The 21,260-nt window shown below is 38.9% G+C and overlaps 1 protein-coding gene across 1 annotated transcript in view; it reads right to left on the bottom strand.

The window, feature by feature from the left end:
- Positions 1–5,934: 5,934 nt before the first annotated feature.
- LOC104467507 (protein phosphatase 1 regulatory subunit 12A-like) overlaps positions 5,935–21,260 on the bottom strand; it is a 38,065-nt gene continuing 22,739 nt past the window's right edge. The window contains exons 14-18 of the mRNA XM_010081299.1: positions 20,217–20,358; positions 19,419–19,523; positions 18,474–18,521; positions 14,552–14,602; positions 5,935–8,064 (exon numbers count right to left, since the gene is read on the bottom strand). Coding sequence (XP_010079601.1) covers positions 7,978–8,064; positions 14,552–14,602; positions 18,474–18,521; positions 19,419–19,523; positions 20,217–20,358 — 433 coding nt within the window. The 3' untranslated portion in view covers positions 5,935–7,977. The remainder of the gene's footprint in view (positions 8,065–14,551; positions 14,603–18,473; positions 18,522–19,418; positions 19,524–20,216; positions 20,359–21,260) is intronic.

Below are 21,260 nucleotides of genomic sequence, written 5' to 3'. Positions count from 1 at the left end.
CCTGCTGAGTAAAGATTAGATTATCAGGAAAAAAAAAAAAATCAGGAAAAGGTTAATGGGATGTGTGATTCTGAGGAGCTTGAGATGAGGCAGTGCAGGGAACTGGAGGTGAATAACAGAGTTGGAAGGAGAGCACGCAAAGTGTTAAGGCTGCTAGAGCTGTGGAGAGAGGAATTGTGGACAGCAGAGAGGTCAATAGAGGATACAGCTGTAGAGCAATTAGCTCAGGAAGAAGCGACCAGAGGTTAGGTCTGAAGGGGGAGTGAAACAGGAGAGAGAAGCAGCAAATGAGTAGAAAACGCAAGAAGCAAGCAGAAGGGAGGGAGATGGACTAAGGGGGCAGAAATAGTCAGCAAGTGCGAGAAGGACTGAATGAAAAGTGCTGGGAACTGAATATCCAAGGAGGGTCTTGGTGAGCTGGGTGGCACACAGGAGCGACTGAGAAGACTGACAGCTGAGATGAGCAGAAGATGGAGAAGAGCCAGTTCTCTCCAGCAGCTGTGGCATGTCAGTGAGCTTGTAGTGACTTGTTAGTAAAATATGAAGGGAGTTCTTACCCTCAGTGTCTGCATGTAGCAATTCGGAGTGCCACTCCCCAGACACGGGGAAATTCAGGCTGCTCAAGATCCCTGGGAAGTGGCTTCTGGGGTCTTTTGGTTATTGTGGCTATCACCCTGAATAACAGGGAAATTAATTAGACCTCAAAGCCCTCTCTTACACAGAAAATAATTATATACAGTGGCTTGGAAATAGGGCAGAACCCTATCCATGCATAGCTGAGGAGAAAAGGCTGAGGAGACTGGAGAGGGATGTGAGAGCCCATGATGTGCTTGCAGGGCAATGAACAGGGAGGAGAGACTGAAGGGTGCAAAAGGAGGACTCCAAGGACCTCACAGTATGCAGAGTGCTCTGGTCACAAAGCAAAGCTACATGCTTATAAAGCAATCGTATTGAAAGGGGGTTGAGCAAGAAGGAGTTAAGCAGTGTTTTGTCATTTCAGCCAAGTTCAGTGCTGCTATGAACTGCTGGCTTGACAAATTTTGATACGGAGGATTATTTTCTTGCTTTTCCCTCTCTCTCAGCTGCAGCAGATCTGTCGTGTGGTGCTCGGTACGTGTCTACTCCTAGTCTGTCAGTCTCTTCACACAGTACTGGAGCGCTCACAGTGCAGCGGGTCCCTGTCAGCGCTGACACACGTGTTCCCCCAGACCCGCTGGCCAGCCCTCCCTGGGGTACAGTTTCTGCCCCCTGAAGGGATGGATTTCAGCTCACCAGCCGAGAGCTCTCTGGCGTTCCCAGGGCGTTAAACCGTGCAGCTCCTTTCAGAGGCTTTCAGGATAAGGTATTTAAGAGGAGTCTTTGCCACGTTCAGACTAACGCAGTGTATCCCTTGTGTCTAAACTGTGACTGCTGTTCGCTGCCACGCTTCATCTGCCACACCAGAGCTGGCTTAACTTACAGCAGAGGCAGAATTTCCACGAACCAATTGAGCTATTCCTAAGCACTGTTGGGGGAAAAAGGTCGGGAGGTAAGCTGTAGAACCCATGCAGCCCTCCCAGACAAACACCGAGGGGGTTTCACAGGCTGTGCCTTGCTGCCTGTGTCACCTGCGTTCCTTGAGCCGCCGCCGGGGAGCCGGTGCAGCGGCAGCCGGGCAGGAGCGGCGGAGGAGAAGGGAAGCCGTCTGGTGCCACCTCCCGGCCCCGCCGCCGCCCTTCCCCGGGCCGGGGCTCCTCCGCGGGCTGGAAACTGATCTCGGGGTCATCGGGTCTAGGCTGGAACTGCTAAAGTAATATTAGCACTTCAGTCCCTGAGTAGCGTTACTTCCCCCTCCAGCCACCGCCCCTTAGAATTTGAAATGGGATTGCTCCTTTTCTATGCACGGGACTAAAAGTCTGTAGTGAAAGCTCTCTGATTTTCACTGACCCTGGCATTCTGTACAAGGGGAGCTGAGGATGAGTTTAGGCAAATTTACTAAACATAGTGCAGCACCTATAGCCACTGATTGAGTGGGAGGAAAGAACTTAGTGTAATTTGCTGCTTTTCATACAGCTAGAGAGGTGAGCTGATAACAGCTGGAGAATCGCACCCATGGTATGAGCAGTTGATGTAAATGTGGATTTTTAAACAAACTCACTTTTTCATTAAATCTTCTTTCTGGACAGTGACTGGACTGTGTAGCTAGATGTGTATTTCGTGTAAATTTTGTGTAAATGTGTATTTTGTACTAGCTGATACAACAAAGTCATGCTCTTTTATTTGGAAGACTTGGGGTGCAGGTCCAGGTAACCACTCACAGAGAGCATCAGCTGTAATGTAGCAACTTCCTCAGATCAGGCCTGTCCTTCTTTGAGGCAGAGACATAGAATTAAAACGAGGGTATATGATGTAGACACAAATGAGGGCAACAGGGCTATTTTCTGTTTTCTTTTGGACAGAGATGAGGGGGCAAAGGGAAGTGCAGTGGGCAGCCATGCCAGGGTCTCACTGGAGGCTGTGTGGTCAGATGGGAGGCACAGGACAGTGAGATCTGCCACAGCTTCTCCCTGCACTGGTTTGCTAAAAGATGAATTGAGTGTCTGCTCAAAGGACTCTGTAGTGGAAAAGGTGGAGCACAGAAAGTCACTACCAAGGAAATAAGTAAGTTGTTCTCACCCCTTCCCCTTGCCTCCCCCATTTTTTTTTTTCTCCAGCAAATAAAACAAAGGGAAAAGACCACACTGGAAGATGAATTGTGCTGTCTTGTCTAACCTCTTCTGCTAAGCTTTAATAGGTTTGCAAAACAGACGTGTAGAACCCAAGTAAGAAGGGTGAAATAATTAAGAGTTGGAATGTGGGCCTTTTGTCCCTGCTGTAATTATCCCTGGGCCAGACCAGAAACATTAGACATCCAACAGGTGATGTTTTTAGAGAAAAAACCGAACAGTTCCTCCTTTCTCTAAAGGCTACATACTTTTCCTATCTAATCAGTAATACAAAATGGGGAGGTGCTGACACAAGCAAGAATAGCTGGTGACTTCATCAGTGTGGCAGCAGCGCTCCCTTTAAAGTGTGAGTAATTCATTGTGGGTTTGGGAGGTTTTGTGTTTTTTTAAATTCTGCCTTCTGTGCAGGAACCTGCAGTCACCTTTAGGACTGTTCTGGTCTTACTTAATCTATGCTGAGGCAGAGCACAATAATACTTGGTATTACCCTCTAACAAACCCCAACTGCTGCTCTTGCAATCAAAACAAATGGAAAGCAAATCACTCTAGTCACCAGCATTTCTTATCCTTGTTATTAGTGGCTTTGACCGAGGAACTCAGGGAAGCTGAATCACCATAGCTAAATGTTAACATTGTGTAGATAACCACGAACAGCAAGAACTTCTGAAAAACTTAAGCAAATCAGTTCTTCTGTTCCCCAAGAGAGTGGCTACTCCCACATGGGAAAATCCTTTAATTTCACAGAGCTGATCAGCAGAGCTGCAACAGAACTATTCTGAGACTTAAAGCAGGTGGTGAAGCAACTCTCTGCAATGTGGTTACAGTGTTTCTCCACTCTCTTTGAAAATAGGCTCCACAAAAAAATCTATAATGTTTGTATAGCTGTGATTTTTTTTCTTTTTTAAACTGTATGTTATGTAGTGAATTTGTCTCATGTTTTGCTGTGACCATCCTCTGGATTGTAGTGAGAAATTAAATTCCATCTATAAAACATATTAACCTCTCAGTTGCACAATTAAGGTGCCAGAATTATCTGCTGCCCACACTGCATCACGTCAATTTAGAGAAGCTGAAGCTACCACTACAAGGGGAAAAGTGACTTTCAGTGTAACTAAAAAAAGTAGCCGCCTACACCTGCCATACTGGACAGGCTTGAAGCCACAGCTGCCAAGAGCCCCCAGCACTCCTTGCTCCCCTGCTCTCTGGGGAGGTGCAGCTGGAGCTCCCAGAACCTGTGGCTGCACCACATTGCACTGTGGCAGACTTGACCCACCTCTATTTAAGCTTCTGCCATAAGATCACAAGCGACACGATAGAGACAAGTGGGTGTGTGTTGCTTTCCAGAGGAGCTGGTATGCTGTATGCATGGATCTCAAGGTGCCCATAAAGGAACCATGGAGTGCCAGCTCTGGAGAGTCAAGCCATTTCCAGGATATTCCAGATCAAGTAAGAGACAGTGTCATGATCATTTTCATCATCACAACTTCATTTAACAAGAAATTAATACCCCCTCTGGCAGTAATACAAGCCAGCAGCAAGGCATAATTCATCCTATTGCCAACTTTAGACAACTTTTCTCTGTTCAGGAGTTCGGATGGGGTGGGGCCCTGAACACTGACTCCTGACCAGTTTTGTCCTGACGTGGCCCCTGCCTTTCTCCATGTGAACTGTTAATTTTCTGACACTGGTGTTGCTTTTCCACGTTCAGCATTGTGGCATACTTCCTCCATGCCACCTGTTTTTCTTTATGTAGATTTCCTGTCTACCTGCATATGGATGTTTTTGGCATTATGTGGTGCCCTCACGCTTGACTATAAATCTCATGGTTAAGTCAGCTGGCAGGGGCAGGACCCATCTCATATGGAAGCCCATTTCAGTGTGATTAAAGGTGAAGGAAATAATTAAAATTTCTCCCTTGACGCACATGTAAAGCAGGTATCTTCAGCTACCCAAAAGCACGCTTTTTTTTAATCTTCTATAAGATGACATGTCAATAGTCACTCTTTCTAAAAAAGAAACAAGAGGACACTTCTTTTATGATAACACATTTGCTCTTAAAAGACCACCGAAGGGACAATGGCCAGGAATATTGAATGGGTGAGAGTAATACCCACTGGTTTAATGTTCATCTGAGCACAAACCAAAGTTGAGCATGGAAGATATTTCTAAAGGAGGGAATACCGAGACTCACATTTTGTACTTGGTTCTGAGCAAACAAACACACCAACCTACATGATATGAATTATAACTGCTCTTTCAGGAGTCTGGCAAGGAAACAGCAAAAGTCGGAAAGAGGTATGTAGTAGGAACTAGGGAGGTCCAGAGGGAATTGTTTACGATGAGGGAGACGAGGTGGGAAAAAAAATGAAGTTCCAGCTCCAGAGTCTTTTCTTCTAGGTAACTGCTACCTTTTGGAGCCATTAAATCAGACAGTCCTTACACAGCCATGCTGCCTCCACCCTCCCTGCGCTCTGCTGCCCAAGCTGCTTCCCACCTGCAGTCACTCCTCCTCTCCAGGTTACAGCTTCCTTCATGGCTGGGGCTGGTTCTGGCCCTGCCCTTTGCCTCGTAGCTCTCCAGCACCAGCTAATTCCATGCCTCCATGTGTATTGATGTTAATTCTGGGACATAAAGATCCCTTTCCACACTGTGACAAGCCCCTTGAAAATCTAGGTTGCTGTTTTGAATTACCATTTCAGCCATTAGTCACCTTAAGTAAGCTTGCCAGAGTCAGCAGCCAGCAGTAACATATTTCTCATATGCAAACTGTCTCCTAAATCATAAAACAGTCTTCCACTACCCATTTTCTCTCTGTGGTAGCTGGATTTTTTAGGTATGTGTTTGATTTGCAACACGACCAGTAACAATAAGACGGAGACACAAGTTTAGCAACTGCTTTGTGAGATCTGGTTAATATCACGTAAAAAATGGTTCTCAGATTCTGCACGCAGACAGGTTTATGTAAAATATATAAACATTTGTCCAAGTTGTTACAGATTGCATAAATATGGCATTTTTACTGTTGCATTTACAGATGTGCATGTACAATGATGTGCAAAAAAATCACAACTTGATTACAATCTTTGAAAGATACTTGAACTTTGCATCCAAGTAACGCAATGAATGAAAAATGCCCACCAAAGAATTTAAATAGCAAACTTATAACATGGTTTAAATTCATAACAAATTTCAATGTCTTCTCAGTAAAACTTTCACACATTTAAAATAGTTTGTATTCATTTTATTTGTATATGTCAAAATACATTTTTTTTTCCAAAATAGTGGGTTTTGCAACTAGTTTCATGCAGATACAAGGTCTGCTCAGTACTACCAATAAAATCAATATAGCACAGTAGCCATTCATTTTTTTAGATATAAAGAATAAATAACCTAAATATAAAACACTAAAATATTAGAAACACGTATTTAATCATTCACAGGCACCCAAACTTTACCAAATATAATCCAGAATATGCCTAACTGTCTTGTAACAGAACTCAATACGTTGCAGCCATTCAATTCTTTCTTTTATGTTAGCGTAAGACAATGGAAGTCCCTATGGTTCAGACCCACCTCTCATACAGATCAATTACAATAAGATATCTCAAACTATCCATGTACCTTTAAAATCAAGAATCCTGAGCTTGGTAGTAAGAGCATAACCTTACATCTTCAAAAAACCAATCAACAGAGAGAGGACATCATGTCTTCCTTACCAAAACATATCCCACCCCTGTAAAACTAACCCCCACCCCCCAAGTAGGCAGTAGAACACAATGACCTTTTTAAATGAAGGGGTACAAATTCACATTTAATATAGTATACAATATAATCAATAATACAATAGCTACTACAAGCTTTACAATGTACAATTTGTTTTAATGGCTGCTCTGTTCAGTGGTTTTAGACAATAAACTATGTGCCAATAGGATGTCATATTTTGAATGGTTTAGTGAAAATATAAAAGCCGTTTCTAACAAAAGCGATCTTAAGTACTTTTTTTGTTTTTAAAGGCCACTGAAATGTATAAAATGGTCTGACACAATGGTGTTATCAAATTGGATGCCTTCTCACATGGCAACAACAGTGCATATAAACGTTAATGTGAGTGTAATGGGTTATGTTTTTCAAATGATTTAGTACATTACTTTGGCTAGCACAACAGTTTTGGACAGCACTCAGATAAATACAGGTATGTGAAATGTAGTGAAGCAGTTATATTTATGCAATTTTTTATTATGGTGAACACTATCAAATGGAAAAAAAATGGGAGGAAAAGATAATAAAGTATTTTATATAGTTTAGACCTTTTGTAAAGATAGGGCTCCATACAATGTACAATGTCTAAATTCTTTATATCATAAAAATTAATGAACTTTGTTAAACACACTATTCTGGAGTAGCCTAATTTGCATTAACAGACATTTGCATTAGGGAAATATATTCAAGCATGCCACGTGGTGGTCTGAAAAATCAAACCAGTACACATTTATATATACAGCATCACTCAGTACCTGCTCAAATGAATGTGACGATTACAGGATCTAACATCTTTCACTACAAACTTTTTTTTTTTTTTTAAAGTGACCAATAAAGGCAGAAAACAGGACTCTTAAAATATTTCTAGTTTCAACTGACTTTTAAAGCATTTTGTATAGGAAATAAATGCATATTGCACAAACAGTGAAAGCAAATGTTCCACCAAACATCTCTGTTCCAGGTGGTTGGACAATACAACTCTAGGTAGCTACACAAATATGTAATTTAAAAGGGTGTGTGGTCTCTGCAAATGGTAAAGCTGTGAAAACACTGTACAAGAAAATCTGGTACATGAATAATTAGAAGGGAAAAAAAAATCCAAACTTAAAGAAAAACTGAGTATAGAAAAAAACTGGGAATTGTGGCACAACAAAAACGTTATTGAGTAACTGTCTTCTGTGAGAGCTGAAAGCTTTTGTTGATGTAAAAGTGTTTATGTACAACTAAGGCTTACTGGTTAAATATCTGAGGCGTATCTGGCCTTGAACACTTTCCTTATTATGCTGTAGCTGTAAACAAGATTTCTCAGTCATTTTATCTTCTCAGCAGCTGCATTTTAACAGAAACAATGATCTTGATACAAAAAAACACACAGGTAAGAGGGCGTTTGGCAGGATATCTGAAAATGACAGTCTCCAAGGGATCTTCCCACACTTCCAGTGACTGCCATACTATGGTCCACTGGAGTTACTAGTGATGTGCAATACCGTTATTTGCTGCTGTAGTAAACCCTTTATTTGGAAAGTTTGCTTATAACTCTGATCAAGGCCCCATTTTCATCTTTTAGCCTCTGGTTGTCTGCCTTCAGGTCTGGTAGCATCTATGAAAAATAAAACATGATGGTTATTTGCTATTACACCCCAAGTAAAAGCAGCAAGACTAGAAAAGCACTGGGGATAAAAAAATCTTTATTCAGTTTAAGCTTCTTGGCAGTTCTCCCCCTTCATATCAACAGTTCAGAAAGATCTCACCTTTTTAGCATGACACAGTTAAGAGTTACAGATTAGGAGTTTTCATTTGCTTGGACTAGATGCACTAAAACTCGGTGGTGCAGGTGACAAGCCTCTAACAAAAGCATTTATAGTAGTGTGAGGAAAGTAATCAAATGCTTCAAAATTTCAGTGCAAAACAAAAAATTGTCAACTACCAACAATTTAAAGAGGCTTGTCTATACTGCACTTGCAGAGTTTCAAAAAAACATGCTGTGGCTAAGCACATCTACCACTGTGCTCTTGGATGATTTCATCCTGATCAGTTACAGTGTGATTCAGCTTGTTAGCTCATAGCATTAATCTTCCAACCACTTCCAAACTCGTGTCGAAGCACACATCCTATAATTTGAGATCATATCCCTGAAGAGCATAGTTCACACAAGATCAGATCGTTGAAAGCGATCACTGAAACACCAGGCTGCATACTCAGGCATACAAGTTAGGAGATGGCAAGTTAAGGTTGCCACAGGAGATGGGTGACACACAAGCACAAAAGCTAGAAGGCAGAAGGCAAGTGAGGTGAGAGTTAGACAGGATCAGACAGGAAAGGAGGACAAGTCAGCGCACAGAGGTTTCTACTGGGAGAATATAACTTGTCAGAGAAACCAGAAGTAATCTTGGCAGTTCTCCATATCTACATTCACACACTGATAACAAACCGCCTATCATACTCATGGCTAAATTACATGTATAGTTTCTAGCAGCAGGTTTGCACAGGAGGTAACAGCCTATTCCTGCAGAGCGGTTATTCAGTAACCACAGGGGCAAGTGCACGCAAGAGGTCTAAGTCCAGCTAGTGACCTACGTAACAACTGCTACATCGTTTTTCATGATGAAATTTCCTCATCACTGATTTTGTTTTCATTTTATTCAAGCAAAATTACATTTTCAACCCCATTATATTCAGAACATTATTATGGAACAGAAAGAACTGAGAAGTTTAAAAATGCAGGGTTAATTAACTGTGCATTAAACTAGAGGCTTCATTTACGCATCTCCTCTAAAGGATTCCTGTCCACACTCTGTTCACCGAAGAGCAGACAGTGAAACACGATGGTGCACTGAAGATGATGGAGGTTATAGGATCTCTAGTTTATTTACCTGCAAATACCAAAGTATGTGGAAGGAAGACAACGGAAGAGCAGAAGAGGAAGAAAGGTAATCTCTACAATTAAAATAAGTAAAAATCATTCTGCTAACCTGGATTCCAACTCTGCTCCATGGTGGAGCTTGGGGCAAGCCACCTAAACCGAGCTCTTCACAGAGTCAGAGGGAAGCTCCATTATAGTCAAATGAGAGCTGTGCTCTGAACAAAGTGCTGTCAAATGGTGATTTTACTTTCAAAAAAGACACTTAAGGTGTTTGAAATTGGGCAACGTGAGTAATCATTTTGCAGTTTTCAAGTATTGTATGTGTTAAGTTTTCTAAGCTGTAAAAAACAACTACTGTTGTCTGAGATACACGTGCTAGGGGTCATACCCAGATAACAGGCACGTGTACTATGCATTTGTGCATGCACCTGTAATATTAGGATAAGCCTGGGGTTGTTCTATGACATGTATCTACAAACAATGAAACAGCTACTTGTTCAGGCAAAGCAACTAACACCTTTCCTTCCTCCTTTTCATTCTGTTACAGACTTCATACCAAAGATCCTGGATGAAACCACAACAGCCTTCATCTTGCCACACACAAGGAAGCAAGGGAGTCTGGTTTTGGTTTTATTAAACATGTATCTCGACAAGTGTTGTCATGTTTGCTCTCCAATGAAACCTTGGAGTAACTCCAGGAATGTCACAGTCCTCTTTCAACTTACTGACTAGTGAGCTGCAGCCCATAATGCTGAATTACATCCAGGCAGAATTACAGAGTGGTATATCTTCTGGTGAACTATTTTAACAAAAAAAGCTGCTGTTCAAATTTAGAGCTTTAACATAATCCAGTACCATTATATGCCTGCAAATCTCTGCAGACAGACTTTAATCCCAATTAAACTAACAGGTAGAATAGGTATTAAGAAAATATTTTCTCTTTTGTTGTGAGTCTGCTAAAGAATAGGGGAAGACTGGCAGGAGACAAAAGCCGTTATGAGTAATAGGAGATTGATCAGGAAGGGTAAATTCAAGTAACCTAAATACTTATGCTTCTGATCTATAATAATCCTCACACACTTTAAACCTTGCCAAAGACATTTATACAATTTTCTTGGAGCAGCACATTCTTATGGTACTCAAACATCTCATGAGGTGACACCACACAGCTTTAATGCCCCTCTGCAGGAAAAAAAAAAAGCTTTGCAGTAAATTCAGTAAAATTACAGTTACATACTACACTTAACGCTTTGAATTCCAATGTGCTTCTCACTAAAATAGCAAAGAATCTTCCTGTGATGAGATTCTTGACTAGGATTACAAACGCACTATTTTGCCTATCTGTATTGGGTGACTAGCTAGGAACTTGGCAGTGCTGTTGCTGAGCAAATAATTATTCAGTTATCACTTGACATATGTGGAGCCAACCAAGACCTGTACAGTAATAATAATGTCTGTGTTTGCTAGAGGATTTAAGAATTTTTACACACAAAACAGCTTTCTAAATTAAGATTACAAAAAGCTCATGAGCTGTTAAGGTACCTGTTCAGATGAATCAGGCACACTGCTATGGTTAAGCTACCATCATCACATCAAGCCTCCCTGCTGCGTTTCCATTGCTTTTCTTTTGCTATCCAGGCTCCTCAAGCTTGACAGTGATCCGCCACTGAAAACTCTCTGTACAAAAAGGAGTACTGAATAGTTTTCTGTGGGTTAACACCCTGAACTGGCTTACGATAGTTAAAGGAATGCCAGCGCTAGCAAAAAAAGATGGTATGGATGTGTGGCTGTGGACAGCAGTCATTAGATTAGCTCAGCTGTGTTGAAAAACCACATTGTTAACTGAAGCTGATGCAAAACGGGCTGCCCTAAAGGGACAGCTCTCCCTTCGCATGCAGCAGTCTGCTCCTGCTGCTTTCTGTGTGTTAGTTTAATGATTCAACAACGCTGGGGTGAGATGGATCAAATAATATAATAAAGGGATTTGTTTTCAGACAGGTCAGTGAGCTAACTTGACTCACTCAGCAAGGGTTAACACAAGGGAACGTTGAGGAATGCAGGGCCTAGACCAGGAACAACCTTTCTGTCCACATCCTATTGTTAAACCAACTCCAGGAAGACACAAAGCCAAAGGATAAACCTTCTCTTTATTTCATGTCTCTTAGGGGGGAAAACATGAGATTGAACTCTGAGCAGAATGAAAAAATGTACACTCATCGCCTTGCTTCTGTCCTGGTTTCAGCTGGAACAAGTAAAGCGGGAAGGGTAGGCAAGTGGAAGCAGCTTAGCAAGAATCACTGTGCAGAAGGAATTTTTTTTTTCATCTACAGATCTTAAAAGCTCACTGAAACCTCCACCTTATACAGTTGCTGTTATGTAAGAGGAAGAAGAAAGGCATATAGATTTGGTGTGGAATGAAACAACATTTTGTTCCTCACAGAAGTTTTGAACTTTCAGTGGGTTTCTGAAACAGCCCTGCAATGATACTAAGGACAACAAACTGGCCATTTTTTTCCAGGATGAAACTCAAAACAGTTCATACCTTTAACAGAAGGGGACTGAACCAGATGACCTAGTAAGTCTGAACCAATCTGACACACTGGGCAGCTTTTTTTTTGTGTTTGTGTTTGTACAGTCTTTGCAGGATAGGATTCTGGTCCACGACTGGAATGCCTACATATATAACAATATAAATCAATAACCTTAACTCAGTACTAAAACTGGATATTTTAAGCTGTCTAGATAAAAATAAGGATTGGCCAGAACCACATGGGAAGTTAACATGGGAAAATATTAATCAACTCGAAACTCTGATACATTTTTGAAAGGAAAGACTTTGGTCCCCTCTAAACACTAAAATACACAAATGAAAGAAATGAAGTTGCTAATGCAACTGTTCAGGAATGCACAGTACTGAAAACACTTCTGAAACGTTCCTTTAGTAGAGACTAAATTTGTATAAACTCTATCCACTTCAATTATACTGCAGTAAGAAAACTCAGTTCTTACTTTCAATGTATTAGAAAACTAGAGGCAGATCTATTTGAGCATTTACTCAAACATCAAAACAAAAGACTGACTTCAGGGTATCCTAGTGCAACCTCCAATCCTTTCAATTGTTGCCAAGGTTTTAACGTGTCAAAGGTCTCCTGGATCATTGCCAATTTATCTTCAAGTAAACGAGGACAAGCTTCAGTGCTAGTATGGACAATACCACACCATACCAACGCATCTGCGACACCTGTAGTTGGTACACTGGACACCATGCTTCAGCCACGCTTCCATAACCGAGCAGCAGTAAGTCAGTTTCTGACACACAAGTGTTAATAGTACAGTTCTACCCAAGCACAAACTGAATGTCAACACCTGCCTGGCTACACAAAGGAGAAGGCAGAAATTAGAAGTCCAGAGAGCGCAGTTGCCTACAGGACCCTGACAGCTTGGCAACCACTCGGGTCAAGGCCCTATTCTCAGTCACCAGTCGCTCATTTATGTGTCTCAAAGATTGAATCTGCTTTATTTGTTGCAGGTTCTGCAGGAATCAAAGAAATAGGAGTGAAAACAAGAAAAATAACATGTATATTATGTTTAAAAGAACCAGAGATGAGCTGAATTGAAAGAAAACTTAGAAGAGACAGTTCTGTTTAAAGTAGATAAGTCGCTGTGAAAGGAAAGTATCAAACAAGTGGCACATTCTTGAAAAGCAATCTAAGAACCAGCAGTGATTAGTCACAGCTTTCCAAAACAGTTCAGGATACATTAACAATGAGAACTATTCCTGGAATTCTTTACTTAACATCCTAATTGCACAAACTAAATCTCCTATTCAAAAGTCTGTAAATAATGACACATTTAACATATACTTTTACACGGCAGTGTAACAAATGATAGGAAGATTATTTAATCTTTAATTTAAAACTTTCACATATTGCTTATTGAAAGTAAGCTTTTGGAAAAAAGGCAGTATATTTGCATTCTCTATTTTTCTCGGAAGCCCAGCCTTCCCTAACAGGAATTTACAGGTTGATGATAGAAGCTCACATCCTGTCTTCCACTCTTCAACACAATTATTTTCCTACACCATAGTTTGCCTTCTGCTTATTTAACTTCTAAAGACCCCTCAAGGAACCACAGACATGGTGTCCTCCCTTACAGCAAACTATCTTGGCCTGAATCCAAGGGAGCTGGAGGCATCGTGGTTGCCTTCTGCCTACATCTGCCTGTCAGCTTCAATTATTTCAACAAAACTTTGTGGATATATTTTAATGAAAAGTATTTAGAAGTAATGCCATTTCCAAGCACCAGAGGGAGCTCAAAAAAGAGACTGAAAAGAAACTTTTTATTAATGACAAATATCAAATGTCAAAACAATGGTACTTCTTTAAAATTTTGGAGTGAAAAAATGTTTTCTGTTTCATCATGTTACACTAGTTTTCTAGTCATGCTTTAATTCTGCCAGTTTGGTTGGCCCTGTCCAATATATCCAAGGACATAATACAAAACAAACCTGCCAAACTTCTCACTCTTCTTAATCATAACAGAGGACTTAACATTGATGAAGCAGGCAATGAGAAAAGTCATAGCATGACTGGTTAAAAAAATAGCCAGAAATGTATTAAAAAAAATTTTCCTTCTGAGATTCACTTTGTACATAGTTGAAAAACATGGAAATCAGTGCATGTGGTAAATGTTACTTATTTCTGAACGTCTGAAATCTATCCACTGCTTTTTGTTAATTAAAAACTTATTCACTCTATACAAATCAAAGTTTTCATATCGGTAATGTGCTGCCTAATACATAATTTAAAGAGCATGAGATAAAGGTTGAAGCAACATTTAATGCCTAAATATCTAGAAAATTATACACTACCATTATTCTTAAGTTAATAAAATACGAAGTATCACATAAAAAACATGGACTGCAATTCCATCTTGATTAGCTCAAGGTATATTTAACTCCAACCACCTCTGAATGTTTCTTGTTAGCCAATACATTGTAGAAGCATAAGTCTCAGCGCCTTCATAGAAGTCCTACATGTATGACTGCTTACGCCAGCGTAATGGCTTTGCTATGAGCTATATGACGAGTGATTTTGAAATGCAGATAAAATTTCGTTATTTTCTAATTAAATTCTAGAGACCAGTAATACTGCCAGACTACATGTTGCCCTGACATAGCCATACACTTTGTTATTAATAGTTTAACGTGTAACAGCTTACTTACTTTCAGTTCCTCTTCCATTTCAGATATCCTTCTTTCTAGAGCTCTTCTTTCCTAAATCAGAAGATGTGTGTTAACACTGAACAAAATAATTTTTAAAAAATTACTGCTTGTAAATACTGTGGTAACAGTGAAATACTTCCAGTTTCAAAGATCATACAACCAAAAGCACAGTGTGGACAGGAAACTTGTGATGGCAGTGATATACAGAAATTTTGTCAATACGGAATTTTAAAATCTGATGAGGAAGAGATATAGAAACTTACATCAAGTCCTATAAAATATACCCCTTCCTTTACACAAATTTAGATGGGTCATAAGTAGCATTTGTTTGGATTAATTTTTCATGAGCTAGGCTTCCATAATAGCTTAATATACAAGAAATGCAGAAAATTATCAGGAACCATATTAAAAGAAACAAGCACAAAAGTGTAAGCTTTCACAGACAAGCAAATGTAGCTGAAACATCTGTCTCAGCTCAGTGGGATGTGTCCACGCTATAACCTGCAACATAGTGCGGATACACCCAAATTCACATTAAAGGAGTTCAGCCAAGCACCAAAGAAATCCAGCTATGTAAGACCACCTGCTTCTTGAATAAATGTTTCCTGAATATTTTCTGTGTTTCTAGTATAGTTTTGTTTCTTTTTGTTCTTTTTACCTGAGAAGCAGGAGAAATTATCCTCTGTAGAGAACTTCAGGTTCTTTTAATGACTTTGGTTACAGTACCCAAGCTAGCTTATTGAAAATTAGCTTAGGGTTTTCTATTCTATACTGCAGTCTGCAGTGCAGACACCCTACTGTATTTCTAAATTACATTATTTTGTTTGAACCTAGTTTTCAACACATCTGACAGATGAACAGCTAATGCAACAGACTTCAGGAGTTTGTAGCTCGATTGCTTGCTTTCCTGTGTCAGACAATGCAGTGTGTCTCATTTAAAAGCAGCTGCGGCTATCAGTACTCTACATTCAGATTTTTCCAAAGTGTGAAAAGCAAAAGCAACAGATTATTGCAAAGTGGACATATGCATCTGCATACAATGGTGTTATGCAAACAGCAAGCAGCATTGACTGAGGTGTGTAAAACTTTGGTTAGATCATACCGCCCAGTAGATACTGACTCTTGCCGGTCACCTTTCAGATATAAATCATTTGAATTTAGTTTAATCATAGTGCAGTTATACCCCAACGTTTTCTCATTTTAGCAAACAACTTCAAAGGTTTATCAAAGTAATAGATTACTGCAGTTGTTAGCACTTAATGTACTGAACTCCTTCGAGTTCAGACTTTTCCCATAATGACACTGACTGACAGTAATGGGTATAGTAAGTACCAGTGAGTTAACTGCAGTAAGCAAGTGACTAACAAAACCCCCACACCATCTTGCATTACTTAGAATTGTATCAGTTACCTACTAGCTTTGTAGAATAACATATTGTCACTGCTCTTATATTAAGCAATATTTGACAATTCCTGAGATTACCAAGGGATGAATGATCAAATAAATCTCAGAATTTCAGATGGTTAAAAATTGTTAGTCCTTTTGATTCATTTGCTTAACTAGCATGTTGAGGTCATCTAAGAACAACTATTAGCAATAAAAGCCAATTAAATAAAATCCTTATTTCACTATCTTTGTACACTTTACTTTAAAAGAAACATTTAAATGGACGGGCCTAGATGTAAGATTTAATGTAAAAATATGTGTTCTGATTAGATTAAGCTATGCTTCTCTTTTTCCTGAACTGCTTGCTCTTTTAGGAACTGGCTTGAGGAATGCCAACAAAATAACATACTGCAGTTTCACTGGGAAGACTTGCCAATATTATTTGATTAGTCCCTGGACTCAAAGAAAGGGTCTGAAATTTTTGCAGTCTAAAATTTTATTATAAACTTCAGCAACGCTATAAGGTATGCCAAGGAACATTTGTAACCCTCAAAATGAAAAAAATACATGCTAGTCTCTCAGCTTATACAATAGCTCATTTGTATTTATCAAAGCAACTAGGAATCAGTCTTGGTGCAGTGAGACTGATGTATGGGGACATACACAGCTGAAAAATTGACCCCCGTTATAAAATTATTAAAATGTAAAACTTACATGTATTTGTATATGTAGTAATACCAAAAAATATACCTCTCCACAACCGCAATTCCCACATAATGAATTTAAATTTGGGGGAAACTGGTTAAAGGTACCTACAGTTCTGAATTTTGATCCAGACTGAACCCTTGCAGTTTGAGTTTTACTACCACATCATATGAAATTCTGCAAAGGACTTTTAAGGTAATTTTCAGAGTGAAGGGTTGTTAATGAAACCCTTATTTTGCCTGTGTATTGCTAGGACCTTATATCTGTGATCTGATCTGTAGCCCTATCCCCACGGAAATAGCCCCTTCCTGGTAAACAGTTTTAAAATGAACAATATTGATGATACATCGCCAAATCACATAATGGAAACCCACTTCTGAAGGCTGAGTTCAAATAACATTCAAAGCCAGTATTTTCTAAATTTTATTACTGTGCAATTCTAGGTTTAATAAATGTTCTCATCTCCTTTACTGAAAAGGTGTGTTTCAGCTTGAAAATGTCATAGTTCAAAAATGCTTTCAGATGTCTAGCTGGAACCTATATAGTAGTGGATGCAGCTAAATCTATGAAGTAATTAAATGTCCACTTGTGTGGCCATGATAGCAAGCAAGAAACCAATTAAAGCTGCTGCTAAAACTTTTCTACGGATTAAATCACTGTCTACAGCAGGATGCCAAAAAATCAAGAAGAAACAGGTGCTAAAAGGCTGCTGCAATTATCTGGAAAGATTATTAAGATAAAGATAATGGAGGTTCAGGAAGTGTTTGAGAGCATTTATACATCCCCATGTGCTCCTATAGTATCTACCAAGTGTTTGTTTATACACCAGACAGGACTGTAGAACTAAAAACTGTTTTCTAAACATCAAATACTGAGAAGTAAACATAAAAGGCTAGTGAATGGGAAGTTTACCAGGGGTAAATAAGTGTATACTGTATTACTTGTTACTGTCAAAGTCCATTTAGTTTTCTTCCTCTTTAAGTGTCTAATACGTCACTCCAGGATCAGGGGAGGAGAAAGGAACATGTGGCCACCATCATGAAGGTATCCAGGACCACAACAAAACCAACATAGTTTGCCTTACATTGCTGTGGAACTAAACTTTTATAGGGATGGATTTTAAACTACCATGAAACTACAGCCTAAAATTATCATGTGTCCACCTTCGGAAAGAAGTCCTGTAGTCCATCTCACATACGGATTTATTACATGACTCCTTTCCTATTAGGGTTGTCTCTGACCCTGATGCCCCTTTTCCCACACTGCCTACTTATTCTTTCCCCACCACCCCAGTATCCTACTCCCTCTGGAAAAAAGTTACAGTACAAGGAAAGAGACAGACTATGATTAATTTAATATCATTAGCAGGGTTAAGGTCTCACGTCTGTGAGGTAGAAACAGCTACTTCACTACCAACAATAAATGGTAAAACAACACGCATGCCCCTGGAGAGCTCTGAGGAATTGAAAGTCTCTGAATGTTGGAAAGCCGTGAGAAGATGAGACACTCTGAATCTGCTTTAACCCCCTGGATTGCCAACATTGTTTTGGATGAGATGATACAAGCAGTAGATCCCTGGAGGGCAGTGGGAGTTATCATGAACCTGGCTATCATGAACCAACAGGAAACCTGAAGGCATTTCTTAAAAGTAATTCCATCTCACAGTGTCTCACATTCATTGCCACTTTGGAACCTAAAATCCCCAAATCTCCTAAAAAATGCAAGTTATAAGAAAGCCTTCTGTTCCTACTAAAATATATCTAAGCCAGAGGCTGCAAAACAAACTAAAAGAAAGCCTGGAGTACTTAAGAGATCTTTGGCAGAAACTCACCCTTTTCTCCATTTCCAAGAGCGATCTGTCAGCAAACCTTTCTTGTCTCTGAAACACAAAATTAATAAAGACATTGGTACTTGTTCTTGAACAACATAAAACTGAGGAAAACCAATACAACTAGACATTTTAGTACTCCTTCTGAAGTATGTCTTCAAAAGCATTTTAAATTGTGTTCACTGAAATAAAGTGTAAAGAAGAATGAACTGGATTTATCACTCACTTCCTCCATGACCATCCCTAAGTCATTTAATTACTACATAGCCTTTGGCAAATAGGAGTAATATAGTATTTCTATCTAAAAGCATTACAAAACAAACATCTTTTTGATGTACTTCTTTGATATTTACAGGGTGCATATGGAAGACACTTAAGTACCTACACAGGTAAATTGTGGCAAATGTCATCTGAGAATAGAAAACACCCTTTCTACAGCAATTTAAGATGAATTTAACTGTTGTGTACATATTTGGTATTACTCTATGCAGCAGTGTTATCTGACAGCAGTTATCTGTAACTGGAGTGCACTATTTGCTCTCCAGTTCTAAGATAAAGCTATCTAACCAACCAGGAAGAACTGGCAGGTTATGCCAATCTGTCAGCAGGTTTATGAATTAATCAATCAATCCTGACTGACAGTTTGAATATAAGTTTAACAGCGTAGAAAGCATTTATCCCTACCCTGCAAAGAAGTTCCAGATACGTGTTGGCAAGGAACCACTACTACTTAAATAGGCAGGAGGCAGTCTCATACATTTTGTTCACAGTTGGAAGACCTGAATCCTTCAGTCTTTTCTCTTTAGGAACAGAGAGGTGCTCTTCTTCACTCCCATCTTTGGATAAGAAACAAAGCTGATGCCTAGTAAAGAGCAGCCCATACCCTGGGGTGCTTCTAGTTTGCCATCTACCTTGTCAGCTAAGTACATGCTTTTTTTTTATACAAACCTGAGTGGTCTTCTCCAACTGTAGCTTAAGATCTGTAAGTTCCATGTTGGTATCATGTAACTGTGCTTTCAGTTTTTCATTTTCAGCTAGAATCTGTTCATAAAGCTAAGAGAAAATACTAATTTTAAAAATACCAAATAAACATTCAGTGAGATTAATTGAAAAATTTAAAAACCATGATTGAGCTGCATGTAAAATGAACAAATACATTAATAGTCTAAGAAGTAAAAATCAGTTAATAGATTTTAAATATGTTTAGAATTAGCAAGCACTTTAAAGAACTGTTGCCAAATATTTATAGACACAAGCAGCTTTGCATAGGGAGCACATAAATTACCTTACACATATGAAGAAAATACTTGCCACTTTTTTGCTTCAGACTTCACAGATTAGACACCACAGTAAACTTTTTGACAAACTCCTCCTCTATTTTAAAGCAAGAGCTAAACAAAATTTTACATTGTATGTATGTAAGCTAGAAAACATATAACATAAAAGGTTTCACATATGTATAAAGTAGTTTTAATGATAAAATCAACTAAAAAAATAAATATAGTATTTGTCATAAAAAATGGATCTTGGCTCCTCTGTATTTCTCTCTTGCCTTGAAGAGAAAAGTGCAAAAGCCAGCAGCTGTTTTGTCATGTATATTTTCCCCCACTGCAGCGGTTGCTCTGGTCCTCCATTCAGCTGAGTTGCTTTAAGCAGCATGTGATAAAATGTGAGATTATTTCCAGACAATTTATGAAAAACAGCAATAAAGTTATATTTTCACACCAAAATTATTGGACCAGATACCTTCTTAAAATCAGTGCTATCTTCTTTTTCTAGTCTACTGCAGTACGGTTTTCGATCTTCAAGGTAACTCTGTGACCCTGATCGCCCCTGCGCTGAATCATAACGATCACCTGAAGACACACTGAGGGATGCCGTATCATATCTGTAAAAGAAAAGTTCTTATTTTTCTTTGCCTTCATATTCAGAGACCACTCACTCTATCAAACATTGTGAGTTTGCCATCACCCAGCTGAAAACAACCAAATGCAATTATGTATTTTAGTTAAGCCACTGTCTTCTAATTTGATGCAAATTTAATTTTTACATTCCCTCAGTACTTCCAAATTCTGTGTGAAAATGTTTTCAAATTGCTCAGTCAGACAAGTAAGAGCCTGCCTTGTATGCAGAGAAATCTTTTAATTAAATTAAAATATTTAATTCAAGCAAATATTCTTTCTAATGTAAATTCTTAAAGGACTTTATATTAGCTTAGACAGTTTAATTCTTCTCTATTGATAAAAAAAGACCTATTTTAAAAATATGTAATACTTTAACCAAAGGGTTTTAAAAAGTAATCTTTAAAATATCAGCCCAGATGAATTCTCCAAGTTTTATTAGAGAAACCAAGGAGATTTCAACACTATTTGTTGTGAATACCAGTATTTCAAGAGAAGCAGTTTATGAAACAAATCTTCAGTTTAATTCTTCTCTATTGATAAAAAAAGACCTATTTTAAAAATATGTAATACTTTAACCAAAGGGTTTTAAAAAGTAATCTTTAAAATATCAGCCCAGATGAATTCTCCAAGTTTTATTAGAGAAACCAAGGAGATTTCAACACTATTTGTTGTGAATACCAGTATTTCAAGAGAACCAGTTTATGAAACAAATCTTCAATGTCTTTATCCAATTAATCACAAAATTACAACTGGTATTAATAAAGTTTAGAATAATTTCACAGTGCTCACTCTTCACTGATCACATGCTGTCATAGTTCTAGTCAACTGACTTTCAGCACAGGTGGAACATAATAAAATCCAATAATTAATTCTAAAGGTCTAAAAC

Source organism: Pterocles gutturalis, unplaced genomic scaffold (assembly GCF_000699245.1).
Source record: "Pterocles gutturalis isolate BGI_N339 unplaced genomic scaffold, ASM69924v1 scaffold17784, whole genome shotgun sequence".
Classification (NCBI taxonomy): Eukaryota; Metazoa; Chordata; class Aves; order Pterocliformes; family Pteroclidae; genus Pterocles; species Pterocles gutturalis.
Note: the sequence above shows the minus strand (reverse complement) of the source record. Positions and strands in the feature narration are given on the sequence as shown.